The sequence below is a fragment of the Pteronotus mesoamericanus genome, unplaced genomic scaffold, assembly GCF_021234165.1.
Source record: "Pteronotus mesoamericanus isolate MK-2021 breed Mesoamerican mustached bat unplaced genomic scaffold, CSHL_Meso_final contig_221, whole genome shotgun sequence".
In the NCBI taxonomy this organism is placed as follows: domain Eukaryota; kingdom Metazoa; phylum Chordata; class Mammalia; order Chiroptera; family Mormoopidae; genus Pteronotus; species Pteronotus mesoamericanus.
The window spans coordinates 5,663,157-5,690,998 of NW_026555092.1; the positions used below are offsets into that span (position 1 = coordinate 5,663,157).

At 51.2% G+C, this 27,842-nt stretch overlaps 2 protein-coding genes across 2 annotated transcripts; one reads left to right on the forward strand and one right to left on the reverse strand.

The window, feature by feature from the left end:
• Window positions 1–225: 225 nt before the first annotated feature.
• ZDHHC18 (zinc finger DHHC-type palmitoyltransferase 18) lies at window positions 226–27,804 on the forward strand. The gene is made up of 9 exons (XM_054571800.1): window positions 226–631; window positions 4,943–5,103; window positions 18,771–18,920; window positions 20,486–20,623; window positions 20,747–20,795; window positions 21,287–21,389; window positions 22,874–22,986; window positions 24,046–24,145; window positions 27,121–27,804. Exons 1-9 carry the CDS (start codon window positions 315–317, stop codon window positions 27,217–27,219), a joined length of 1,230 nt encoding a protein of 409 aa, XP_054427775.1. The 5' UTR covers window positions 226–314; the 3' UTR covers window positions 27,220–27,804.
• LOC129069210 (cytochrome c oxidase subunit 6B1-like) lies at window positions 16,769–17,029 on the reverse strand. Its single transcript, XM_054571802.1, has one exon. The coding sequence runs from the start codon at window positions 17,027–17,029 to the stop codon at window positions 16,769–16,771; it is 261 nt and encodes an 86-aa protein (XP_054427777.1).
• Window positions 27,805–27,842: the final 38 nt, after the last annotated feature.

Sequence of the window (27,842 nt, forward strand, 5' to 3'; positions counted from 1 at the left end):
ACGCATTTGCTGCCCCGTCATTGCGCAGAACGGACCGGGCCGGCTCAGGGGCCGCAAGGACTGGCCGGCGTCCTGCAGCGTGCCCGGGACCCAGCCGCGAGCCGGAGCGCCATCCCGGGCCCAGGCCGAGGGGGCGCTGCGGCGGGAGGCCGGGACGGCGGGGGCGGGGCGGGGCGGGGCCGCCCCCGGCGAGTGAGCTAGTGCCGCGCGCGCGCCGCCGCCGCCGCCGCCGCCGCCACCTCCGCTGCTCGGCCCGGTCCCGGTGCGGCGCGGCCGGCCCGCGGGGCGCGGAGCCTAGGCCCGCGGCCGGCCGCATGAAGGACTGCGAGTACCAGCAGATCAGCCCCGGGGCCGCCCCGCCGCCCGCCTCCCCCGGGGCGCGCCGCCCCGGCCCCGCCGCGCCGGCCGGTCCGGGCCCCGGGCCCCCACCGTCCGCCGCTGCCGCCGCACCGCGCTGGAGCGGCAGCGGCAGCGGGAGCATCGGCCTCCGTCCGCGGCGCAAGTGGGAAGTGTTCCCCGGCCGCAACCGCTTCTACTGCGGCGGCCGCCTCATGCTGGCCGGCCACGGCGGCGTCTTCGCGCTCACGCTGCTGCTCATCCTCACCACCACCGTCCTCTTCTTCGTCTTCGAGTGAGTTGTTGGCGGCGCCCCCGTCCCCGCCCCCTCAGGCGCCCCATCCCCTCCGGCGCCCCATCCCCTCCAGCCTCTTCCATCCCCTGCCGCGCACCCCACCTTCCCCAGCCTTTGATGGGCACTCCAGCCTCCCTGGGCCCCGTTGGGCACCTATCCCGTCCACTTCTCCGGGACTCCACCCTTCCCAGCACCTGCCAGGCAGCCTCCACTCCCGGCCCCTCTGGGGCCTGCATCCTCCCTGTACCTCTGAGTCTGCCCTCAGGCCTCCGCACATTGCGTATCTTTCATCCTTCCTCCCTGGCCCCCATCTGCCCTCCCAGCCACCTCACTCCCTGTGGCCCCGCCCTAGCACCCCATCCTTCCCTAGCACCCTGCTTTTGCCAGCAGCACTACCCTCCCATGTCCCTTGACCCGCATCCTCTCTGCCCTCTCAGAATCTGCCCCCTAGCTCTCCTTGGCTCCTTGGACAGATCCCCTCTCCTCGCTTATCCCCAGGACTGGCTCTGGCCCAGCACCGGGCTCTTTCTGACTTCTTGAGACATCTTTTCTTTATATTCCTTCCAGGTAACTTCTGAGTCCCTCCCATGGGCCTTTGGCTATGTGTTCCTCACTGCAGCCTTCCTAGCCACATTCCCCATTCCCTCCAGGGTCCTTCTAGGGTCCCCTTGCTCATCTCTACTCTCAGACCCTCTCCCCTTGCTTCTTCCTCATGGCCTGGGTCCTCAGGAAATCTCTCAAATATCTTTGGGCCTCTCTGGCCTCCTTTTCCCTCTCCAGTACCTTCCTTAGCTTCTCCAGAGCTTTCTGTCCTTCCTTAGTCTCGTCCTGTTCCCCACCAGACTTCTCTCAAGCCCCTGCCACACACCTCCTGACCTGGTTTTCTTAACCTCCTCAACTGTCGGAGCATCCCTCTGGCCTGTCCCATGGCAGGAATAGCTGTAGTGCCTCTTTATTTTTTAGTAGAGTCCACAGTACTTTTTTGTGTGTGACAGGTCATGTTTACCCGCATGAATTTTCACCTCTTCATATCCCCAGGATTGGCCCACATGGTACCCCCAGTTTATGGATGAGGGGATGCCTGTCATTTTACCAGGGTCACATATTTGTATCAGAAGTTTTCCACCCTACCATTGGTCTCTAGCTTCAGCCACTTCCTACGTGATTCCTTGCACGCACACATGTGCACACATACCCACACCCACCCCATGCTGTATGAGCTTCACTTTCCCTTCCTACTTCCCCCCACTTTTTTGTGGTCTGTCTTCGTTATACAGTGTAGCTAAGAATGCCATCTCTGGAGCCAAGAGACCTGGTTCAAATCCCAGGCCCACCACACACTAACTGTGAGACTTTGGGGCAGTCACTTCACCTCTCAGAGCCTCAGTTTCCTCATCTTTAAAATGGGGATTATAACAGCACCCAATCCCTAAGGTTGCCATAATGGTGGCATGAAAATCACACACTTAGCTTTTAGCCTACAACAAGAAGTTAATGCTGGCTGTTGCTGTTACTGTTGTTTTTGCCAAAAACCCCATCCCTGGGGCCTGTGCCCATGATGAACGAGGCTGCCACAAAGACACTAGCCTCCAGAGAACCCTTTCCAGATGCCAGATTATATATCTGCAACCTTGGGTTTTGTGCCCCTGCCTTTTTTTTTTTTTTAATCCTCACAGGGGGATATGTTTATTGATTTTAGAGAGAGAGGAAGGGGGAGAGAGAGAAAGAGAAAGAAACATCGATGTGAAAGAGAAACATTGATCATTTGCCTACTGCCCTGACCAGGAATCTAACCCACACCCTGTTGGTATAGGGGGACAAGGCTCTAACCAACTGAGCCACCCAGCCAGAACAGGTTTCCCCTTGAAGCAGGGTGAGGAGTGCTTACCACTTAGCTTCTCCCTTTCACCCTTGCTTTCTGAGTCAGTATGGGGACAAAGTTCTGGGATAGTTTTAGCAAACAAGCTCTCAGGAGCCCCCAGCAGTGCCCCTCCCCCCACTCCCCTCTCCCACATCTCTGGGCTGAGTTTCAGATCTGTGTTGCTAAGACAGCCCACAGGGGCGTTTTGAGAATGTGTTTTCCAGTATCCTGCCCAGGTCTTCCCACCAGGGCTGCAGCAAGGGCAGGAGGAAGCAGTGCTTACCATGGGTTGGCCTCGTGACTTGCAATGTGGGATTTGGTCAGTTCAGAAGCAGGACATTATCTGGGCTGAGTGGGTGTCTTCACTGGTGACAGGCTTGTCCCCAGAGAGGGAGGAAGCAAGGACTTTTGAGTTTGGGGAGACCTTATGAAACATCTTGTCTTTCTCTTTGCTCCTCCTCATTTGGGGTGGTAGACTTGGCAGGGGAGTTTGGGTTTGGGCCGAAAGCTCTCCTCAGTCTGGATTGGGGTGAAAGGCACCCCATTCAATTGGCAGTTGGCATGTTGGGAATGTTGTTGGTGAGGGTGTGGAGGATGAGAGGTGCTATGCTCACCTATTGCTCTGGGAAAAGGGAAAGGTGGCTCTCTAGGTCCTTCCTGCTGAGAATAGTTTCGCTCCATGGTTTGGTTTGGCGGGTTATTGCACAGGCCTCCAAGCAGGGTTTCTGCCCTGTTTCCCACCCCAGAGAGCAGCCGGAGTGCACCTTTAATTGTAAATCAGACCTGAGTCCGCCCTGGCTCTCAGGATCAGGGCCAACTCTCTGGTAACGGGCTTCACTGGGTTTCCATCTCCTCCTGCTCCCCTTGTGCATTCCCCTTCAGGCACATGGGCCTCCTTGCGCACTCCTACCCCAGGTCCTTACACCTTTCGGTGGTAGCCTCCAGGCTCACTCTCAGCTGTCCTTTCCTGACCATCCCTATAATAGAGCAAATGAGTCCCTGTCCTTCGTTCCTTCTGCCCTGACTTACTGTTCTCATCTGACACACCATATGTATACTGTGTGTTGTTTTGTGCCTTTCTCCATGGGAGTAAGACTCTATTCTCCTCACTATGTATTCTTAGTGCCTAGAACAGGGCCTGCTGTGTAGTGGACACTTGATACAGTAAATATTTATTGACTAAATGGACAGAACATTTGCTGGGAGCCCAAAGACCCTCAGTCCTGTCCCTGGCTGGGTGACCTTGTATCTGGCTGTGGGTTTTGGAGTTCCCCTTTGTAAAATCAGGGGGTTGGGACTTGGTGTTTCTGAAGGCTCTACAAGTCTCCGATTTCAAGTCTTTATCCCCCAGGAAGCCTGGTTGAGCTGTCATGTGGGTGCCATGGAGAGCCTCTGTTTGAGGTTCGGATCTGGGGAGTAGATGTTTGGAGCGGAATGCGTCTCACTGGAGCCCTTGGCCTTGACAGTCTCCGCTCCTTAACGGGTGGTCCTCTCTGGAGGCCAGAGCCTCCAGTGATGGAGGCTCCAGAAAGAGCACGTAGGTGCCCACAGGTTTGCCTCCTGCTATTATGTTAGCTCCTGGAACCTTGACTGATTCGGACCTCCCAGCTGCTAGTCATCCCCCAAAGAACAGCTCCTCACCCCATCAGATGCCACTATGGCTCTGGGAGGGAAGGGGACAGAGGACAGTGATGAACAATATGGTTGGGCCCCAAAAGCAGTCCTGGGCACAGGGTGTTCTGTAAGCCAGCTGGGGTCAGGGGCCTGGCGGAACTGACTCGGGACACCAGCCTTTGGGTAACAGTGTCAGCGACTGGACCGTGCTTTTCTCCAGCCCACTTCCCCTGGCTAATGCTACTCATTCCTCTGGCGTTAGCTTAGGCCTCTCGTTAGCCAGCCTGTTTTCCTGACTGTTCTGCCTTCCCCTTACAATTATAGCCTGCAAGGCAGGCTCTGTGTGACAGTTCTCTGTTTACATATCTGTTCTCCTCACTAGATCATAAGCCTCACTGAGGGAGCAGGGGACTCCAGCCTTATCCCTGCCAGTATTCCTGCTTCTTATTGAAGGTGTCGCCTGGCACTTAGAAGGCCTCAGTAAACATTTGTGGAATGAGTGACTGACTGACTGTCATGGATGGTTCATCTCAAGTGACATCCCAATTAATTGGTAGTAGCTGCCTGAATCTGTGTTTAGAAGGAATCTGAGGCTGCAGCAAAGTGTAGGGGTTAAGATTGCTGGAATCTACTTATCGTATCTGCCTTGGCTCAGGGTGAAAGTGCAAAGATTAATTAGTGATGTCAGGCACTTATTGGGGAGTGGCTGCCGCCTCCAGGGAGAGGCTCCATTCAAGAATGTGGCAGTATTTGCCGGGATGACAACACCTGCCTATAGCCCTGTGCCCAGGGAGCCCTGGGGGTAGCTGCTCATTTCTCTCTCCCTCTCTCTGTAGCTGTCCCTTCCTGGCCCACCAGCTGACCCTTGCCATCCCCATCATCGCTGCCATCCTCTTCTTCTTCGTCATGAGCTGCCTGCTGCAGACAAGTTTCACCGACCCTGGGATCCTGCCCCGGGCCACCGTCTGTGAAGCAGCCGCCCTGGAGAAACAGATCGGTGAGCCTCCTACTTCACCTGCAGCTGTGTCCCCCAGGTCCATGTGCCCTGATTTGAGAGGAGGCTTGGTTTTCTCTTCCCAAACTGTTAGGAACTAGGGGTCCAGTATGAGCAAAGCAGGCGGAAGCCGACATGAGAATGGAGGAGACAGATGCTAAATGAGTGTGCAGATAAATAAGAAATGCTAGCAGGTGAAGGCTGTGTTGGCAGCCAGCATAGTACTGAGTGCTTCCTGGGTGCCAGGCACTGTTTTCACCTCTTTATATGCACAATCTTATTTGATTAATCAATAATCTTATGAGGTAAGTACTGTTATTTGCCTTTTACTAATTAAATCGAGTCTCAGAGAAGTCAAGTAAATGGTCCAGGATCACACAGTAAGCAGAAGAGCTGGGATGAGACCCCAAGCAGTCTGGCTAGAGCTCCTGCTCTTAAACATTCATATACGTTTATTCATTTACTCATCAAACACTTATTGAGTCCCTCCTGTGTGCCAGTTTTCTAGATGCTGACAATACAGCAATGAACAAATCTGACAATAATCTGCACTCTCGGATCTGACATTCTAGCGGTGAGAATAAAACAGTAAACAGCAATGAAAGATCTAGGATGTGAGACAGAGAAGAGGAAACCAGGGAGGTAGGCTGAGAGCCGGGGAGGGTGTATGATTTTAAATAGGGTGGTCAGGGAAGGCTTTGTGAATGAGGTGGCACCTGAGCAAGGAAGCAAAGACCTGCAGAGATGAGGGATTGAGCTGCGTGGGGACCTTGGGGAAGAGCACAGTAGATAAGTAGATATGGGGAATGGGCTAACTTAGATTAGGTGGTCAGTGGAGGCCTCTAGGAGGAGGTGGCACTTCAGATGAGCCCTCAATGGTGCAATGGAGCCAGTAATATGTGGTGTGTAAACAGTAGAAGCAAAAGCCTGGAGTTGCAAACAGATTGGTGTGTTCGAAGAATGGCAGGAAGGCCATTATAGCCAAAAAGGACCTGTGCTCCTGAGCACCCCGGATGGCCCTGGATTCCTTACAGTGGGCATCCTCCAGGGTGACTGGGCAGCAGGCGGCCAGGGCCTTAATCTCGGCTTACTCCACCCCAACTCCTTCCTGCTGAGAAGTGACGTCGGTATTTGCACACCTCACTGGTTTCCGGTTTGTGGTTGGCTCCTTCCCCTAACCTGGTGGCTTCCAGACAAGCTTTAAAATACCCATTTGGCCCTGAAGAGACCTGTGGCCTATAAATGTCAGAACCCTGCTGCACCCATCGCAGGAAGTCATTCCATTAATTCTCTGCAGCAGCTTGGGAGGGTAGTGGAGGGGAGAGGATGTTCTCTTGCTCTGTCTGTTCTTTGTCTCACACTCTGCCCAGGCCTGCCCTCAGCCATGCCCTTGGTTGCTCTCTTCCTCCTGCTTCCTTCCCCCTGGCATCCCTCGGCCACTTGGCCTGCTTTCTGCTCTGTTAGAACCCCAAGGTCTGACCTGGACCAGTCTGCCTGGCAGTGGGAAGGCTCAGCTGGAGCCCCATTTCTCCTCCTTTCTGGTTGGGGCTAATTGGGAGGCAGGATTATTGCCCAGTGCAGCCTGGGCTGAGGGGTCTGGCCGCCTGGAATGCTCTGCCTCCTCTGAGCTGTCCGGGTGATACTGCCAACAGTAACCGTCTACGTTTGGAGAGGGCTTGACCATGTGCTGAGGGCCTTCCATCCATTATCCCCTCAAATCCTCACAACAGCCGGCTCTGCCGATGCAGAAACTGAGGCAGGTGATTACAGGCCAGAGGGTGGAGGAATGGAGACAGAATATGTGCCTTGACTCCCAAACCCCTTGCCTTCTCTTCTGAGATGGCCACATCCCTGCATCCTCATGTCTCAGCTCAGGTGTCCCATGCTCTGGGAAGCCTTTGTGACCCCAGTTGGGCCACACCTTCTGTGACCCATTCCCAAAGCACCCTGTCCTGCCATTTGGTCCTGTGCTTCATGGTGGTCATAACGGGATTGTCAGGCAGGCTCAGTAGCCTTTTCTAGACAGTGAGTGTCTTGTTCACCTTGTCTGCTACATGGACAATGTATGAGCCTCCTTGCTGTCCGCATGTGATTGTTGGAGAGACAGTTGGAACTTCTTCCAATGAGGCATTATGGGTTTGATCATTTATGTGTTGATTCCATATGCTGACTCCTATGTGTGTGTGTGTTAGGGGACAAAGATAAGCCCGACTGGCCACCACAGGTGAAATCAGGCTTTGGAAGAGGATCAGGGAAGCCAGGAGTATCTTCTACCTGGAGGATATGGGGAGGCTTCACGGAGAAGTGCATTGAGCCAACTCATCAAGTTTAGGTGGAGTTCAAGCACAGGAAGATGAGTGAGGGGAGTCCTTTAGGCTGGAACGGAAGAAGGAGAGAGCAGAATGGGAAGAAGGGAGACAGGCATGGGACTCTGATCAAGCCATGTCTGCTGGAATACGAGGAGCACTTCAGAGAATTTGGGACATTCTCACTGGAGGATGGGGTGGAGGCAGTCTTGTGGGGACCCCATGTCAGGGTTGGAGACTCCTTTGAGAATAGTTGCCATGCCTAGAAAGTGGCATCTTTGGGGGCTTTAAATTCTCAGACTTGAACAGGAGGCTTCCAGTCAGGGTGAAACATTTTCTTGGAAAGGACTAAGGTCACTGAGCCTTTCTGTGAAGGTTGGGGTCTGGCTCAGAGGTTGTGATGCTCTTTCATATAAACGTGAACTGATTGCCTGGGCATGGGTCTGTGCAGGCTGTGCCCTTCTCACTTTGGCCCCATAGGCCAGTGGCTCCAGCCCAACAGGATCTGGCCTAGGGCTCCCACCCCACAAGTACGGTCTGAGGTTGGATGACCAGGACCTCCCAGTTTTCCCAGGACCGTGCCTGTTTTAGCACTAAAAGTCTCCTATTTTGGGGAAACCCCTCAGCTGCAAGCAAACCAGGCCTTTGGTCACCCTGATCTGATATCCTGACTTGTCAGCTGGCATGCCATGCAGCCGGATCACCCTGCAGAGCCACCCAGAGCCCAGGCACACTGGGCAGTTGGGAGAGAGGTAGGAGGTTAGAACATTGGCCCATAAAGCTCCTGGTGTTATGGGAGATGATAGAAACATCTAAAGCCGATTGACAGGCACTCATCTAGACGGTCACAGCGCACAGGACAGACACGAATGCCTCCTCTTCCTCTGCCAGCACATGGCAGATCACAAACCCCATACTGGATCCCTCCCCTCCTGTCCTTCCACAGCCCGGGACCGACTTCACCCCGATGGACTCTGCTCGCCAGGCCTGGACACCTGGCTGCTTCTTTCAATCATGGCTGTCTCTCCAAGACATAAATTTGACTCTGGCTTTCCATGGCTCAAAATTTGGGTGACTTCGTAACACCCTCAGTAGCATTTCCTAAAGATCGATCCGTGGAAAATAACCTTTGTGACTTTTGCCCTTTCTGCATCTCGCCGTGTTACTTCATTTCTTTAGTATTTTCCTTTAAATGGCTTGCTTTTAAATGTAATTTACAAGGAAGCTTTGTATCACCCCTGTGAGCAGAAAGCCCCTTGTTCTGCATAGAAGATAAGCATGAAAACAAAAACCTAACAATGTCAGGGAATTTTTGGTGGTTGCAGTTGCCTGCTGAAAACAGCCACTTGGAGGCCTGTGAGGATCACAGGTATTAAATATTAAAAGCTGAGGCTTGCCATTGATGGAATGAAAGGCTTGAAAGAGAATTGAGAAGGGAATAACTTGGCCTTCTTCTTTCCGCCATCTTGAAGCCTGTAGAGGCTACAGGAGTTCTATGATGACAAATATGTCTGGAAGGCCGTGGTCCAAAGCCATTTTTGCCGGCTATAAGCAGGGTCTCCAGAACCAGAGGGCTCTTCTTAAAATTAAAGGTGTTTGTGCTTGATATGAAACTGAGTGCTCTCTAGGCAAGGGGTGTGCTCATGTGTATAAGCAAAGAATAACACAGAGACTCCTGGTGATAAACTGAACAAAGCCAGAGTCATCTGGGGAAAGGGAACTTGTGTGCATGGAAACAGTGGACAGTTCTTGCTAAATTCCAAAGCAGCCTTCCTGCTAAGGCCATTGGACACAGAATCCATGTAATGCTGTGCTCCTCAAGGATTTAAATTTATTGAAATGTAAATAAAAAGAATTTGTTCTCCAAAGGAAGGGAGTGAGGGTTAACTTTCTCATCACACGATTCAAGGTTGCTTTGTGTCATGGCCAGAAACAAACTACAGTATCTTGTGTCTTCCTGAAAACTCGCTTGTCTGTAGAGGTGCACCTGCCTGCAGGACCAAGGCAAGCTCCAGCCTGCCCTTCCCCCGTCTGCTGCCACTCTCCAGTGCCCCCAGCCGCGCCTGCAGTTAGTTAATGCCTCTCTGCCTTTGCTCACTGCCATGTCCTCCTCCCCTGGAGGGCCCAAGGAATTGTTTTTTCTGATCTAGCTTAATTACCTTTCTTTCTTTCTTTTTTAAGATTTTATTTATTTAGTTTTAGAGAGAGGGGAAGAGAGGGAGAAAGAAAGGGAGAAAAACATCAGTGTGTGAGAGACACATCAATCAGTTGCTTCTCTCATGCCCCCAGCTGGGAACCTGGTCCACAATGCAGGCACATGCCCTGAGTGGGAATTGAACCAGTGACCTCTCAGTTCAAAGGCTGGTGTTCAGTTCACTGAACCACACTAGCCAGGGCACAACTTGCTTTCTTGAATGCTGCCTCCTGCCCAACCCTACATATTGTCCTCTGTTTTCTCACACTATTGAACCTAGGCACCAGTTAATACTGTTAATTTTCTAGCTATAGGTTGGATTTCTCCATTATATCATCTCTAACTTGCGTTGTCATCCTACAATGTTGATAAGGTTGAGGAGACTGAGGCTCAGAGAGGTTGAGCAACTTCCTCAAAGTCACGAACTAACAAGCGGCCACGGAAAGTTTCAAAATGAGGTCAGGCTGGCCCCAGAGTCACCACGCTTGACTCACAGTGCCTCTTACACTGACTGTAATTATCCACTTTTGGTTCACTCTGCCCTCCGGCTGAGCTCTTCGTGAATTTTCAGGTTACCGCTAAGCCCGTATGTGGCAGGGACTCCATAAACCTCTGGAATGAACAGAAGTGGTCAGATGGGGATTACAGTGACCCAGCACTCCCAGCCTGAGCGCTGTGACTGACCTTGAGCTGGCCCAGAAGCTGGACAGACCGCAGTCCTACAGTTGTTTCCTCCACAGGTGGGGACAACAGAAGGCAATGGGGCTCAGCAGCGCGAATAGAGATCTCCTCCTTCCCTCACTAAAGCCTTCTCAGAAGGTCATGACCAGTCCCAGAGGGCTTCCACGCCAGCCACTGGGCTTCATTTACAGCTCTAGCCATTCAGGTTCTGATTGCAGAATGCCTGCCTGCTCTTCTCTGTGGTTTGTGGTTGGGGTGGGGAGACCCATAGCAGGCCCCTGGACAGGAGGACGGTGTCTGGAGACTCATTTGCTTCTCATGGCCATTCAGCTGGAAGGAGCCTCCCCCCTCATTACCACTTCCCCAGCGGCTTAGTGTGTGGCTGGAAGGCAGCAGGAAGGTCTAAGCAGCAGGAGGCTGCCTTTTTACTTCTTCAGGAAAGACCTAAAGCAGCAAGAGCCCTGCAGTGGATCTTACATTCCCTTAGGGCAGGGATAGCATCTCTTATACCACTCTTCATTTCTTCAGCGTGTACTTCCTGAACTGGTAACCAAAGCAAACGTATTTGACTCACCTGTGTATACTTGCCCCTCTCCCCTCACCGGCCACCCCCAGGCCCTTGTACAATAGATTGGCACAGTGGATGTTAATGTGTGAGAGAAAGAACAAATGAATGCCTTGGAAGACATGGGTTCTGATTTCAGCCACATCTTATGCTGCTGGAGTGAAGTCAGTTTCCCCATCTGTAAAATGTGGGCACATATTCCCTTGTCCAGCCCAGAACACTGGGTGCATTGAGTGAGGCAGGGAATGTCAGTACACTTCGAAAGTTGTTTTCCTCTGTTGAAACTTCAGAGGCTTGAGCCTGTGGTAGGGAATGGCAAACAGACTTGCCCCGGGCACTAGCAGTCTACCACTGGTGCTGGCTGCGGGGAGGAGTGCCTTGAGAGTTCCAAGGCCAGGTCCAGGGTGGCGACTGGCCAGGGTTGTTTGGCCTGAGAAAAAGCAGTGGAACTGCTGCTTGCCTTCTTGCTGCATGGGGTTCAGCCTCTGTGGTGGCATCCTCACAAAGCCTCCTTTAACCCAGGTTGTTTAGGGTCCTGCAGTTAGTGACTCATTCAGCATCTGGGTGGCACCCTTGCTCCAGCGTGACACCTTCTCTCCTTTGCCTCTGGCTCTTGGCAGCCTGACAAAGTCAGGTGTGCAGAGCTTTACTTTCTCTTTTTCTTGGGAGGAGAAATCCTGGCCCTGAGGCCGGAACTTGCTGGTAGGAATTCCCTCCCTGCCTTGGGGGTGAGGCTGGGGCCCTCCTCCGCCTGGGGCCTGGGGGAACGCAGCGAGGACTCCTGTGCTGCAGTCCTGAGGAGGGGCTGTGGCCGGCCTTCACGCAGAGGCGGGTTGTGTTCTGCAGTGTCTTCATAAACCAGCTGTTTGGAATATAGTGTTACACAGAAAAAGCCATAATAATAATGGCTAATATTTCTTAAGCTCTTGACAGGTACTAGACACTTGACTAAACACACTTAATGAATTCTCACCTAATTCTCCTAACAACACTAAAAAACTGGGTAGAGTTGATTATGTGCCACTTTCATATGAAGATACAGAGAAGTTAAGCACTCTGACTCCCATGACCCAGCTAGTAAGTGGTTGGGCCAAGATCCATACCCACATATCTGAGCACAGCCACAGTGTGAGCTGCGTGTGAGGACCAAGGCTCCCATGACTCTAACCCTATGCTCAGCTGCCCTTGCAGCACCTCATTCAGCTCTCACCACAAGCCTGTGAGATTGAGACTTTCTTATCTCCATTTATGGATGAGTCTCAGAGAGGTAAAGGGACTTCCTTAAGTAACAAATGGGTAACAAAACCAATATATGAACCCAGTGTTTCAGACTCCAGAGTCTGCACCTTGCTGCCCCTTGTAAAAATAGCTTCTAGTAAGTACTCACCAGGTGCCAGTACCTTTATATGTACTATTTCTGATCCTTACAACCTTTTGAGGTAGTAGTTGTTATTTGTCTGCTTTTATAGATGCCACAGCAGGCTCACAATCACAAACGTTGTGTCACTTCCCTAAGGATACTAGCTCATAAATGAAAGGGTCAATATTTGAACTCCAGGCCTGCCTGAGTCCAAAGCATATTTTCTTTCCTCTTTGCCTGTTGCCTCATAGTTCATACGCCTAGGACTTCCTGTTTGTTCCACCGTTCTTGCTTTCAGGGGGTGTACGGTCTAGTTGGGGAGACAGTGTACACACACAGCAGTCCTGCCACACCTCAGAATGGAGCAGTGAGCATGTGTAGGTGCTGGGGGCAAGGCACAAGAGCCCCTGAGGCCTAAGTGGTTGAAGAACCTGCTAGAGATTAGACAGAGCTTTAGCAGGTCCTGGTGAGGGAAGAGAAGGGAGGGCCTGGGCCTTGGTGGGAACGGGCAGGAAGCCCTGGGCTCCAGTGATTTGTGGGGGAAGAGGATTTGGAGAAAAGCCAGGAATGGAGGTTGGGCTCAATTGTGAAAGGCCCTAATACCAGGAAAAGAAATTTGTCCTTTTATCTTGTTTTTTAGGGGAGTCGAGTGAAGGGTTTTGAGCTGAAAAGTGACTCAAAAGGGGTTATTTAGAGGAATGTGCCAGTGTATACAAGGGGGAGGTGAAAGGCAGAGGGGCCGGGAGCAGGGAGCCCGTAAGCGGATTGGTGATACCGGCCTGGCCTGGGTAGGGTGTTGAAAGTGGAGAATGAACTGGCCAGACAGGGATGAGGGAGAAGGAAGTGTCTGCAAAGAGACTCCAAACTGGGTTCTGCTGCCTTTGCCACCTTCTGGCTGTGTGACCGTGGGCAAGTCCCCTAACCTCTCTGGGCCTGTTTCTCATTTGTAAACTGAAGGGGTTAGAACAGAGGCAGCGAGCAAAGGGACATTTATCAAGCATCTGCTGTGTGTCATGTCTGTGTATTCTGCTGTTTGAGATTCCTGTCAGCTCTTGGATTGTGCCTTCAGCAGAAATAAGGAACCAGACAGGGATAAATAACACTCCTTATAACACTTTAAAATTTACAAAAAGACCTCAACCCCATGCTTTGGAAATTTGGTTTCACATCCTGATTCTGCCGCTTACTAGCTGTGTGGCTTTGGACAAGTCACTTAACCTCACTTTAAAGTCTCCTTAACTGTAACCTGATAATTATAACCTAACCTCTCCTGATCTTACCAGAGTTAAAGAAGATACAGTATGGCCCTGGCTGGTATGGCTCAGTGGATTGAGCACTGGCCTGTGAACCAAAAGGTTGCTGGTTTGATTCCCATTCGGAGCACATGCTTGGGTTGCAGGCCAGGTTCACAGTTGGGAATGTACGAGAGTTACCAATTGATATTTCTCTCACACATCGATGTTTCTCTCCCTCTCTTTCTCCCTCCTGTCCCTTCTCTCAATGAATCAATGAATGAATGAATAAGGAGATGCTGTGTGTAAAGTGCTCAGCATACAGTAGGCCCTCAGTGAAGTGTTCTCTATGCCTGTTCCCTTCTTTCTCTCAGTAATTTTATGAGCTAATAATAACAGTGCACACTTCTTAAGCATTTACTTTATGCAACTTCACATATTTTAACTCATTTAATTCTCACAACAACTTGATGGGTGGGCACTATTATTGTCCCCATTTCAGGGACTGAGGAAACAGAGGCACAGAGAGGTTAAATGATTCGCCCTGTCACACATTTAGCCAATGGTATAATTAGGAGAAACCCAGCTAGTAAGAGGTGGAGCCAGGATTCATGCCCCATTCTATCTGTTATTCCCATTTTACAGATGAGAAAACTGAGGCTCAGAGAAGTTCAAGCTCACACATAAGCAGTCAGTGGCAATAACCAGTCATTGGCCTCAATCCCCGTGCCCTTTACCATGCTGCAGTGTTTTAAGGAAGAGATGGATGCTCAGATGCTTAGTTCTCCTTCAGACGCACTGGTTGAGGTGATGGTGAGACAGCCTAGCAGAAGTCTGTCTGGTGGCTGGAAATGTAAGATGCGAATCTGTTTGCTTCACTGATGCCTGCCAAGCATCTAGAATAGTGCCTGGCACATGGTATGTACTCAGTGAATAATTATTGGAGGCAAGCGATCAAATTGGAAGTATCTGGGGAGTTGATCCAGGGGAAGTGATGGCTGAGTGCTGGGAATCACAGGAGCCCTGTGTGACTCTCAGAAATCTGCTCTGGGAACTTGGTCCTCTGTGGCCTGGGTACCAGGAGGCTCAGTGGGTAGAACTGTGGGCTTTAATAGGGCAGACCTGGGTCCAGATTCCTGTTTTGGCAGCATACCAGCTACATGACTTCAAATAAGACCTTGGACCTTTCTTTTTCTTAGATTTTTACTGAAGTATAATGGGCCTACCCAAGTGTACAAATCTTACGTATTCTACATGTTAATATAGAATATGATCAGCATTCAGATCAAGAGACAGTATACGAGTGGTGTCCCGGGAGCCCCCTCTTTGTTCCTCTTTCTGATCACGTCACACCTCCAAGGGTAATATCATAGATTACTTTTATCTGTTTTTGTGTTCTTACATGTGCGGCTTTTTTGTTTTACTCAGTGTTGATGAGATTCATTCATGTTGCTTTGTGTTGTTGAAGATCACTCATTCTCATTGCTGTTTTGGAATTTCATTGAGTGAGTGAATACAGCACTTTTTTTAATCCTTACCTGAGGATATGGTTTTGTTTTGTTTTGTTTTGTTTTGTTTAGAGAGAGTGAGTGAAAAAGAGAGAAACATCGATCAGCTACCTCCCATACATGCCCTGACCAGTCAGGGAGTGAACCCGCAACCTTTCCGTGTATGGATAATGCTTCAACCAACTGAGCCACTTGGCCAGGGCTGAATATGAGTATACCACATTTTTTAAAAAGATTTTATTTATTTGTTTGTTTGTTTGTTTGTTTTTAGAGAGAGGAGAAGGGAAGGAGAATGAGAGGGAGAGAAACATCAGTGTGAGGGAGAAACATTAATCGATTGCCTCTTGTATGCACCCCAACCCGGTGGTGGAATCTGGGAATCCAACTGGTGACCTTTTGCTTTGCAGGATGATGCCCAACCAACTGAGCCACACCAGTCAGGGCTGAATATACCACATTTTAAATCCGTTCTACAATTAATGGGCATTTGGGTAGGTCCAGCTTTATGGCTGTTTAGGAGAATTGTTGTGAACATTCTGTGTCTGTCTTTTGGTTCACCTCAAATCAGGCACATTTCTGTTGGCAAGACACCTAGGAGTGGGCTTGCTGGGGGTGCATATATTGCACTTTCATAGTTAGTGCCAAACAATATGAAATTTCTAGTTGCTTTACATTTTTGCCAACACTTGATTTTTAAATTTTTTTCATTGTAGCCATTCTGATACATGTATAGTGGTAACATATTGTGGTTTTAATTTGCATTTTCCCCAGTGACTAATGAGTATGAGTATCCTTTCATGTGTTTATTAGTCATTTGGACATCTTTTATGAAATGCCTCTTTGACTCTCTTGTCCACATTTGAATTCAGTTGTCTTTTTCATACTGACTTTATAGGATTTCTTTATATATTCTGGATTCAAATCCTTTGTCCTTCATCAGTAATTGTAAATATCATCTCCTGATCTGAAGGTCACCTATTTATTCTTTAAATGCTACCTTTAGATGAACAGAAGTTCTCGTTGTGATATACAAGTGCAGTTTAGCAAATTGCTCTTTTATGATTATCTCTTTTGTGTCTTGTTTAAGAAATCTTTGTCTACTTCACAGTCATGAAGATGAATCTCTTATTTTTTTAAAAGAATTTATTTATTTATTCTTGGATAGAGGGGAAGGGAAGGAGAAAGCGAGAGAGAGAAACATCGATGTGAGAGAGAAACATTGATCAGTTGCCTTGCCCCCACCTGGCAGAACTTGCAACCCAGGCATGTGCCCTGACTGGGAATTGCACCAGTGACCTTACGCTTTATGAGATGATGCCCAACCAACTGAGCCCCCCCCAGTCAGGACTTAAATCCCAAACTCTTGCATTTAAAGGGACAGTCCATCTAGAATGCATGTGTGTCTGGGGGGAGTCTGGAGTACAGATGCATTTTCTTTCCCCATTTGTATACCTAGTGGACTCAGCACTGATTATGGGGGAAGACCATCTTCTTTCACGTCACTGCAGTGTTGCCTTTGTTACTAGCCATATGATCATAGACATGTTGTGTCTGCCTCTGGGTTCTCTTTTCTGTTCCATTGGTCAGTGTTTCTACCCTTCCACCCAAACCAGGCTGTCGTAAATACTACAGCTTTATCCTAAGTCCTTTTTTTTTTTTTTTTTTGCTGTATTTTTTTTCCCTTTAAGTCGGCCTTTTTTTTTTTTTTTTTTTAACACCTGCCCAACAAGTATTTATTATTAGGGAAGCCATGGTTTGGGGTGCTCCCCCTTCAGCTCCCTGGGAGAAGGATGGGTGACAGGACAGGTGGGGTACAGCCAGTTCAGATCTTCCCAGGGAATGTGCCTTCTGCCCAGTGGTCATCCCAAGCTGACACCCAGGATATGGGGCAAAGGGACTGGTATGTGCTCTGGTACCATTTGCACACGGAGACATCGCCCCGTTTAGCAGTCATTGTCTTCTCACAGTAGTGGAAGCCCAGGTAGTTCAGCCAATAGTTCCAGGTCTGGTTCTGGTTGGGGAAGCGGGTGTCAAAAGGGGCAGCCTGGTAGTTTTTGATTTTGGTCTTGATGTCTTCTGCCATGTTGCTGACTCCTAAAGACACTCCTGCCCTGGCTGGTGTGACTCAGTGGATTGAGTGCCAGCCTGTGAACTGAAGGGTCACTGGTTTGATTCCCATGGGTTGTGGGCCATGTCCACAGTTGGGGGGTTCTGAGAAGCAACCAGTCGATGTTTCTCTTGCTCAACGATGTTTCTCTTCCTCTCTTTCTCCCTCCCTTCCCCTCTCTCTAAAAGTAAAATTTAAAAAATAATAAATTTTTTTTAAAAAGTATGGGAAAAATAATAAAATAAATAAATAAAGACACTCCTGAAGCCACTCACAGCTCAGTGTGACTCAAAGTCTTGATATCAAGTTGTATAATAAGACCTTTTGCTTTGCTCTTCAAGAGTGCCTAGGCTGTTCTCAGCACTTTGCGTTTCCATATGAATTTAAGACAAGATTATCAATTTCCCCCCAAAAAATAATCCTGGGATTTTTGACTGGGATTATGTTGACTCTACAGATTAATTTATTCTTTCTAATATCAAGTCTTCCAAGCTATGAATATGATACAGCTCTATATTTCTTTTTCTCTTAAAATTTGTATTATAAAAAATTTCAAACATCCAGAAAAGTGTGAAGAATTAGTACAATGAATTCCTATATATTCACCATCTACATTTAATAGTTGCCACTAGTGTATCTTATTTGTGTCATACACACACACACACACACACACACACACACACATAATTCTTACTAAACTATTTCATATAAATTATAGACACTTTAATATTTTAAGTAGGCCCATAAATATTTTAACACGTATCTTAAAAATCTAAGGACAGCTTCCAACATAACCACAATTTCATGATCACACCTAGGAAAATTAATAGTTCTCAAGTTTCTCACCTGTACTTTTTTTTTCCCCAGGGACCCTCCAAATGTCCTTTGTTGCTCTGTTTTCTTTTTCAAAACACACTCCAGTCTAGGATCATGCATTGCTTGTTTACATCTCCTAAATCTCTTCTGAGAACCATCCCCCTGTCTCTCTCTCTCTCTCTCTTTTTTTTTTTGGACTGCCCTAAAAATTGTTTATTAGGTAAGAAGTTTACAAACATTACTTATATTAGCGGTAACAGTGGAGCTAGAGAGTATTGTGTCTTCTCCAGGCTGCATGGCGAGAACCACCAATAGTGTGGCAAGAATGTGGCCCTTTTCAAGGCCCCGGCTCTTGCTGCCTGCAGATGGGAGCCCTCGTATCTCCCTGTGCTTGCAGACTGGTTTGCTGATCCAGTGGGTGTCAGGATTCCCTCTGATGCACAGACTGGAATACAAGCCCCCTGTATTTTTGTTGGAGATCAGGCCAGTGGTCTTGTCGATATCCCCAATTCTGATCTGATTGTTTGCTCATAGCATTGTTTACTTTGTCCCTCCATGTCCTGAACTGCCTGGAAATTGAAACCAGTATCTAGGCTTGAGCCTAGATACAAATAAATAAACCTCAGTAAGCTTTACTGGCCTCCTGCTCTGATAGCCCTTCTCAGAGTTGTGTTAGGCCCACTGTGTGTGAGCACGTGTGTAAAGCTCATAACAGTCTCAGTAAATGGCAGCAGTTCTTAATATTTGTCCCCGCCTTAGGCCGGCATTTTACCCTAATATTTGGTCCCCGGAAAGTTATGAGCCTTCTCTTGTCCCAGCCAGGCAGCAATGGCTTCCCCCTCACTGGGGCTCCTGACTCCAGGCTTGGACACCCCCCATCTTTCTCTCCTCCCACCCTCAGACAACACAGGCAGTTCCACATACCGGCCCCCGCCTCGGACCCGGGAGGTGATGATCAACGGGCAGATGGTGAAGTTGAAGTACTGCTTCACCTGCAAGATGTTTCGGCCACCCCGGACCTCACACTGCAGTGTCTGCGACAACTGTGTGGGTAAGTGAGAGGCCTCAGGGAAGGATGTGGGGAGCCCTGAGAGAGAGGGAGCCCTGGAAACAGGAGAGTCACTCATGTGGGGCTGGGGGGTGGGCAACACGTTGGGAATATCCAGGGCTGGGCAGGAAGTCTGGTTCACTCAGATTTGCTCTGACTGGGGAGGAACCTGAGTGTGACCAGTGGTGTCTTGGCTTCAGCCCAGGATTGGTGGATTCCTTCCCCCCGGTTCTGACGTGTGGAGCAGACACAGAGACACAGAGAGGCCCTGAACTCTTCTCTTGGGCCTCAGCCTGGTCCTCAGTAGGTCCAAGGTTCCAGGAACCAGAGACTGGAGCAATAACATTCTAGATACATTCAGTCCAGAAAGGGAATGATTTACCATCCAGTGCCCAGGACCAGCTATACTAAAAGACTTTAATCTGATCCCCAGGGTTTGAGAGAGACAAGAACCTGGGAATAGAGGAGTTTAAACTGGTGAGGTGGAGAGGATATAGCTGGGATTGGAACCAAGCTGCCAGCCCACAACTGCAGTGGTTTCTGGGTAACCAGAGGCTGTTTTGTCCCTCTCCCTGCTCTCCAGAGGCTGGGAATCTCTCATAGGGACCAAGGTGTGTCCCTGGGAGGGTGTCGTAAAGGAAATGCTATGCAAGAGGACCCAGGTGAGCTAAGCCACGATGACTGTGCATGGTCTCCAGGGCAGTGAGCTCATCACACTGGCTCAGCATTCCCTGAGCAAGAGAACAGTGGGGAACACCCCATGATGGCAGGCAGAGGGCTGGGTGACTCAGTGGGCATCATTCATCCATGAGAATCTGCCCCACCCACCCCTTGCGAAGGGTGCTGGCCTTGGTGTGAGGCCTGCAACGGGCTTGTGACCCATATTCCCACAGGGGACTTTCCTCAACAGTCTGGGTGTGACCCTACCGCCAGGGCATGGTGCCAACCTGAGATCAGGCCTCTGATGCCAGTTCTCCACTGTTTACATAGCAGTCTAGCCCCTCTCTGGGCCTTCAGTTCTAGCTCGCAGTACAGGGGTCATTGGTTGTCGATCTATGGCCAGTGTCATAGGCCAGGCAACAAGTACTTTTTGTGGATCTTCCTTGTAGCAGGCACTGCTGGACCCTGGATTCAGCTCAATGTGAGGCCAACACAGGCCCCCCGTGGAGCATAAATCGAGCAGGGGTAACTGGCCAGTCCACTAATTGTAAATAAGTATGTTAACACCATGGGCAAAGTGCTTCAAAAGATAAGTGCCAGGACAACAGGGCAGGTAACAGGGGACTTTTACCTTGTCTGGGGTTAGAGGATACTTTCTGAAGGAAGTAGCTTTGTAGCCAAGATATGAAGGAGGAATTGCCCTTCACCAGGAAAGAAATGGGGCAGAATGTGTGGGCAGCGGGAACCTGTTCCCAAAGGACCAGAAAGATGCAGGGAGCGTCTGAGGAACTGAGAGCTGCTGCAGAGAGTGAGGAGTAGGAAAGCCCCAGCCGTGGTGAGGCCTCTGAACACCTGCGCCAATTGCAGGCTCGCCCTGCACTAACCTGTCTCCCCTGGCCCTTTTCCAGAACGGTTTGACCATCACTGCCCCTGGGTGGGCAACTGTGTGGGGAGACGGAACTACCGCTTCTTCTATGCGTTTATTCTCTCCCTCTCATTCCTGACGGCCTTCATCTTTGCCTGCGTGGTCACCCATCTGACACTGCGTGAGTTGGCAGTGGCAGTGGGATGGGGGAGGAGCAGAGGGCGGGCCTGCGAGCTCAGCCAGGCTGAGGGGCTGCGGTCGCCATCCCTCTGAGCTGTGCGCTCCCCTGTTTCTTCCTCCCCAGGCTCTCAGGGAAGCAACTTCCTCTCCACTCTGAAGGAGACACCAGCGAGATATCCTTTGCCTTTTGTCTGCTAGTGGATGCCCTGGTGGGAACTGAGACCTGGTCACTGGGGCAGGTCCCCACACATCCTGTCGACAGGGGACTGGCATAGAGCTGATGTTTGTCCTCTAGAATCCAATAGACCAGCTGCCTCTGTTCATGCCCAGGCTTGAGCTGATCCTAAATGGGCTGTTGTGGGGACGGGGTGGCAGAGAACTCAAAGGAGCCACAGCTCTTGCCTTCCCTTGAGGCACCAAGCTCCCTGGACCGTGTCATGTCCATCACCCTGGGCTCATCCTGTTCTTGAGGCCAGCTCCCGAACCTTTCTTGAGGCCCCGGAGGTGATCCTGCTAAGAAGTGGTGACTGGGCCATAGGAAGGTTACAAACTTATTTCCTTTCTCGGGAAGGATAGGTGAGAAAGGCTGGGCGTGGCAAGATTCCAGGCACAGGGAGGCGCCCAGCCCTGATCCCAGCTGTGGGTCCTTGACTGCTCTGCTTACTGTGCTGGAGTTGGTGATCTGCTTCTTCTCCATCTGGTCCATCCTGGGCCTCTCAGGGTTTCACACTTACCTCGTCGCCTCCAACTTGACAACTAACGAAGACGTGAGTAAGGCTGGAGCAACCACTCGTTCCTGGGCAGGCCCCCGGGCAAGAGGCAGGGCTGAGGGGGCTGGAGCAGCAGCGGTGCGGCCCCGCCTCAGATGACAGGCAGCCAGCCATCTCCAGTGCTCGTGGCTTGGCCCTGGGAGACCCAGTGTGGGCTTCTGAGGTCCCCACATGCCTTGGCCCCTCGGTGCAGGCTCCCAGGTCCCCCAACGGGCTTTCTCCCTAACCCCACAGAAGCAGCACTCGTGCCCGAATAGTCATTACATTTGGCCAGCACCTTATTGTTTCCAGAGTTTTTTCAGTTCCCATCGTCTCTTTGAGTCCTTTCGCCACCTCTGAGGCAGAAGGTACAGGGATGCCTCTCCATTTGATGGCTGAGCGACTCCCAAGGTCACACAGCTGGGAAGGGATAGAGCCAGGGTTTCACCCAGAAGCCACAGCCACGCTGACTGTGCCCCGCTTCACTTGTAGGCAGCGGAGATGTGACTGTTCTCAGGTGTCCTTGAGGCTCCCTGAGGCTTTCTTATTGAGGGGGGCAGCCAGTCCAGGACCGTGAGTTTCCATCAATCTTCCCTACCTGCTGCCTTACAGATGCCCCCGCCAGCAAGCATTGTTTGAGCACGCACTCGGTGCCCAGGCCTGGGCCAGGGATCTGACCTCCCCTCCCCATTCTCCCAAACAATAAAAAAGCAAACGAGGGCATCCCTTCCAGGGCTGCTGTCTGATACTAAGAGGCCCATCCACCAACAGAAAATACATTTCTTGACCTCAGCTTCTCATTTGGGGAAACAAAACTTAACATGCATGATGAGGTATCATGAGCTGGGTGATTGGTACAAAGTAGAAATGACATCAGCCAGCATCTCCCAAGGTGGTTTCCTGGGCACTGGTTCTCTGAGATCACTAGTGGTTAAGCAGAAAGGACTGATAGAGCCAAATAAATTTGAAAATTTCTGGGTTAAAGCCAAGCAGATGTCCTTCACTTTTAACCTCAGTGCCTTTGATAGCCAGTTTCACAGAGCTAGAGAAGGGCCAGATTTCATCTGATACTTCAACAGTGCTATCGGAGAGTTGCTATCAGAGAGTTCTCTACTTTTCAAGTGAGGATTCAGAGAAGAGGCTCTCAGTAGAGAATCAGTGGGAGGACCAGTGTTCAGTCAGGCAGCCTGAGCCCTTGTCCTGCCCTCGTAGGTGCCTGGCCAGAGAAGGAAGGATGCACCCAAAAAGCTGCTTTTGGAGGCTTCTCTGGTTCTACTCTGTCTTCTGTCCCATTTGGGGCCTCCTCCTCTCTGCTGGATGCTCCCAACATCCAAAAGTCCCCCACATTCTCTCTGGATGGCCTAGGTTAAAGATGTACTCCCTCCAGTAGTCTAGCTGGAATTGGTTTCAGAATTCGCCAGTTCTTCCCTGCCTCTAGACTTTCCTTCTAGAAAAGCAAAGCAAAAGAAGTTACCTGACCCAGACTTCCTTCCTGCTTGCAGATCAAAGGCTCATGGTCCAGTAAGAGGGGCGGTGAGGCCTCTGTCAATCCCTACAGCCATAAGAGTGTTATCACCAACTGCTGTGCTGTGCTCTGCGGCCCCTTACCTCCCAGGTGAGACGGGGGTGTCCCTGTGCGTTCACACCTCTCAAAAGAGGTTCTGGAATCAGCAGACCTCTCTCCACAGTCCCCTCTTGTCCATGATCCCTGCTGAATGCCCTGAGTGCATTCATGACATAAAGGAATTCTATGGGGAGTTTTAATTTTTAATCACATGCTCATTGTAGAAAAAAATTAAGTACAGAATATTAAAAAGATAGCCCTGGCTGATGTGGCTCATTTGGTTGGAGTATCATCCCATAAATTGAAAGGTTGCAGGTTCAGTTCCCAGCCAGGGCACATGCCTAGGTTGCAGGTTTGGTTCATGGTCATTCTGGGTTGGGCACATAAGAGAGGCAACCAACCAATCAATGTTTTTTTCCCTCTCACCCTTTCCCCTCTCTCTGGAATGAAGGTATATACATATATATTTAGTTAAATAAAAGAAGAGTATTAGGTCTCACATGTAATCTTACTCCTCAGGGATAACTACAATTAACGTTTTGGCCACGCTTGAGCAACGCTGCTCTTCTGGTGCTGATGGCCAGAAACTGGGTGGGGCCCTCATCCTCCCGCCTGGCAGAAGAAAGCCCTAGTGGTTCATCCCTGCTAGGAAGCGCCTCATCCGTTCTGACAGCAGGGGGCACTAGAGCGCCAGATCGGGAGCTAAATTGCAGGGGACACTGGGAACAAAACTTCCCACACTGTCCCCCTTTCCTCCCACCAGCCCTGCACTGGGGTAGGAACCATAGGAATCACACTATCTCCAAATACCCTTTCATCCCTTACTTTTCCCCTTACTCGCAGCCTGGTTTCTTGGCAGTCACACAGAAGGGTGGACCAGTTTGAATTAACGTTGAGTTCTGTGGCCAAAAGCCAGGCGCCCAGAGTGCAGAGAAGGCCCTTTTGGAAAGGAGGAGTCATGGTCCCCCAGTGGGAGCACAGCTTCTCTTTTCCTCAGACTTTCCAGGGCTGGGATTTCCCCTGGCTGGGCTGTGAACTCTGCCATCTCGCACCCTGTCTGGAACTCTGGTATCAGGCAGGGTCCTCATGTGTCCCCTTGTATTTTGGAAGCCTCATTGACCGGAGGGGATTTGTGCAGTCTGACGCTGTGTTGCCCTCGCCCATCAGAAGCGACGATCCAGCCTGCGGAGCCAAGCCTGATGCCAGCATGGTAGGAGGTCACCCCTGAACCAGGCTCAGTATTTGCCACCTGCTGGCCTGTTTGCCCTTCTGCACTCACCTGCCGCCCTCCACACCTGCTGGGACCTTCCCCATTCCACCCAAGCGAAGCAGAGCTGCCAAAGACTCAAGTCTATTCGTATTTATTTCCCACCCTGCGTGGCTGTCCCTACACTGTTCCATGGCTGTGCCCTCTGCTCCCCAAACCCAGGTTCCCATGGCCGTGGGCCTGAGGTCCCCGCCAAGGCTGATCAGTGGCAGGAGTGACAGGATAGAGAGACCAGGGCCAGGCCACCCAGAGGACCACGCCAAGTCTCTGTGCCAGGGCGAGCCCTGTGTGAATGAGGGTATGGACTGAGTGTGATGCCTCCCATTTGGGGGCGCTGCTGAGCCCCGCTGAGCCAGGGTCCTGGGGTGAAGCACGACCCATGAGCAATTGGCCCTGGACGGTGGGCTGTGGGAGAGGATGCTTCCGTGGGCTGGTTTGGTTTGCGAGCTCCTTCATTCTTTTTGTGATGGTCATTGTTTTTTCTTTGATTTTTATTTTTTTTGTATGGAATTGGCCAGTATGATAGAGCTGGGTTCTAGGTAGAGAAGGCAGAGTTGGGGTGGGTACGGGGGCAGCCCGTGTCAGAGGAAGCCTAACCAGCCAGCCAGGCACTCAAAGACCTCAGCGCCTGCATGATTCCTGGGCAGCACACCAGGAAGTGGGGAGTCTTGCCCTTTCTCTGCCCATGGAGGGTTCTCTGGGATCCCAGCCTGGCCCCCATCTCTCTCTGAAGTGAAGTCAGATCTGGGATGGGTAGATTACACTCATGTTGGCAATACTTGAAACGGGTTTATTAATGCTGGGTATTTTGCACAATTTTATAGACCTCTTTTCTACATAGCATTTTTAAATGGAAGAAGAAAAAAAAGCCAAATTGCTGTCTGTGTAGTGCCAGCTTAAGGGTGAGCAGAAGGCGAGTTGGTTTTAATAAGTTTATTACAAGAGGCCGTCTTGTCTGTGAATGAGTGCTAACCCTTCTACAGATGTGGCTGGCTCCCACTTCCCCACATGCTCTGGGCTGCCCCCGCCCGCCATCCCCCCCAGTGTCAGCTGGCAACAGCAGGAGCAGCTTGAACCATGGGGACAGGGAATGTGTACATTGGTTACTAGAGACCCCTGGGCTCCTGTTGTAGCTCAGCCCCCATCCTCCTACCTTTCCCTCCTCCGGGGACTTCAGACAGCCAGTGGCTAGGGACTCGGCCGCTCCCCACCCCACCCCTGCCATCCAGGCCCCAGGTGAGGCATCCAGCCGGGCTCTGCCTAGACAGGCTGCGGCTGGGTGTGGTGGATGGGGTAATGGCTGTGGGGAGCGGCTGCCATCCTAAAAGCCACACCCCCTCCTCCAAGCCCTGAGTATGGGACTCAGTGCCAAGGGCTAGGGGACAGGGAGTCTCTGTCACCTGGAAGCCTCATTCCAGAGAAAATGAAGGAAGGAACAGGGTGGGCTGAGACAAGTGAAGATTGGCCTAAATCTAGGCCAGAAACTCAGAGGATGTCCCTCCTCTGCTGGGAGCTATAGTTTATTGTCAAAATAGATAGGAAATGTCCCTCTGTCCCCCTCCTTGGCCCTTCAAGTGAACTGAAGTCCTTGGAAAGTGACATAGAAGTCCCCTCATCTTTCCCTTCCTTGTTCCGGAGACTAGTGGATCGCAGGCAGCTGAGAAGTGGCAGCCACAGAGGGTCTCCTTGGGGAGAAACAGCTTCGCCCCGGCCTCGGTGCCCGGAGCCACGCTGCAGTGGCGCTGGGAGGTGGGGGGGAAGCTGGCTGGAGGAGGGGCCTTTTATTTGAGCCAGTATTCTTTGTTCCTGCTTGTAATAAAACTTTTGTTTTTAAGAGTTGATTTGCTTTGGTTTGGTTTTTATTTGCTCTTCCTTTGCTGAGGCCCCAAATGGCAGCCGTCTGTTCTTTCAGTCAAACTTGGTCTTTCCTGGGGAGACAGAGAGAAGGCAGGCAGCCTATCAACCTGGCTAAAGTTCTCTCTGGGCTGGAGTCTGTCTGCTGGAGGCAGAGCAGAGGGAGCTGCCGCTAGAGCCCGTAGGCGAGTGAGAAGAGGCCAGTCTGTCCCTTCCACTTTCCCCTGCCTCGGGGGCTTGGAGACCCCCAAGTTCTCCCCTGCCATTCTTTTTACTTTGACCCCCAGGGACTGCTCAGATTAGAAAATGTTTGAGACAGTAGTTTCCAACTTGAGAGCCGGAGCCTTCCTGGTCCGAACGCCTGTCTGGGCAGCAGAGCCCAGCCAGACACCTCATAACACTGGCCCACCTCTCTGGTATCTCCTCCAGGAGGACACCTGTCAGGATTTTGCCATCTCCTGCACAGCCTGAGGGGAGCTAACAGGCCTCTTTGCAGAGGGTTAGCTGGTAAGACTCTATATCCCCTGTCGGCCAGCACTGCCCACTCCCCCACACACCCATCTCATCCTCATCGCATGCCTCGCCAACCCCTTGGAGCCCATTCATCTGTCTGGTGTGTGACGTGGTGTGTGTGCTGACGGCGGTAGGGTCCCGAGGGCTCCCCCTGAGCTGAAGGATGGGGGCGTGGGGCCAGGGCGAAGAGCCCAGCCCCCCTCTGGATGAGGAAGTAGCTTTGCGCACAGCAGCTCTCCAGCTGGCACAGGAGGTGAAGGGTGAGGCTGGAGAGAGGATGGCATACCTGCTCCGAGGTGCTTGGGCCTGTTCTGGTGGTGTCCTGGTGTGCGGGGGCCCTTGGTCACTAACGCTGTGTCCTGGCCGTCTGTCCCTCCTGAGCTTTCTCTCACCTGCCCGTTTCCTCTCCTGCTTCGTTGCCTGCTGCTGAGTTTTGGCCCATCTCCGGGGAAGAGGCAGGTGCTGTGGCACCCCTACAGGCCTCCTCTTTCCTCCCAATCCCTCTAACCCTCTCTCTTCTCCTTCTTTGCTGCCCTACCCGGGATCTCCAGTGTGTGCAGGGGCTTAAGGACCTCCTGAGGACTGCTGCTCTCTGCCTCTCCAGGAGCGGCCTGGGGGGCGCCAGGCACCCGGCACCTCCACCTGCCTAACCTGTGGCCCACCTGCCACCATCTGTGCCTACAGGGTCTGCCCCCAAATCTGCCCCACACATGTGCTCTCTAGGGTCCCGGCCATAGGGGGCAAGGGCTGGCCTCTTCGCCCCCATCCCCACTCCATGCCAGCCAGAGTGTAGAAAAGCCATATCGCAGCTGTCAGCCCAGTGGTATAATAAATACTTTGCTGAAACTCGCTCTCCCCTCCTCCTCCTTACTTCCCCTTCCCCAGATTTGTAAGGCGTCAAGACTCTTTAGGAATCTTGCCTTACAGCCTGCCTCCCTTCCCCTGGAATCAGGCAGGCATAGCCATAGTCGAGCTGAGCAGGTTTCTTCCGGAGCCGTCTGGGGTGTTGATGGTTGATGACGCTGCTGAACAAGTTTGGTAACTGTTTTAAGCACAACTGGTTTGACACTGTTCCCACGGCCCCCTCCGCCCCCCAGCACCAGGGTAGGTAGGTTGCAAGGAAGATTGCTTGTACCTTTTACTCCAGGCACTGAGGGACTGAGTTAGCTCAGACTGCCCCTTGTTTTTTCAGAGGCACTGAAGGAAACCAGGGTAGGCTTTAGAAATCTGCTGGACCCACGCTGGGGGCTGCTTGGCTGCTGTCCTGTACCTT

Coding starts and splice junctions, on each gene's coding strand:
- ZDHHC18 (XM_054571800.1), top strand. CDS start 315: ATGAAGGACTGCGAGTACCAGCAGATCAGCCCCGGGGCCGCCCCGCCG. Junction 5,104..18,770: donor CGCCCTGGAGAAACAGATCG/GTGAGCCTCCTA, acceptor TCCCACCCTCAG/ACAACACAGGCAGTTCCACA. Junction 21,390..22,873: donor ACTTGACAACTAACGAAGAC/GTGAGTAAGGCT, acceptor TCCTGCTTGCAG/ATCAAAGGCTCATGGTCCAG.
- LOC129069210 (XM_054571802.1), bottom strand. CDS start 17,029: ATGGCAGAAGACATCAAGACCAAAATCAAAAACTACCAGGCTGCCCCT.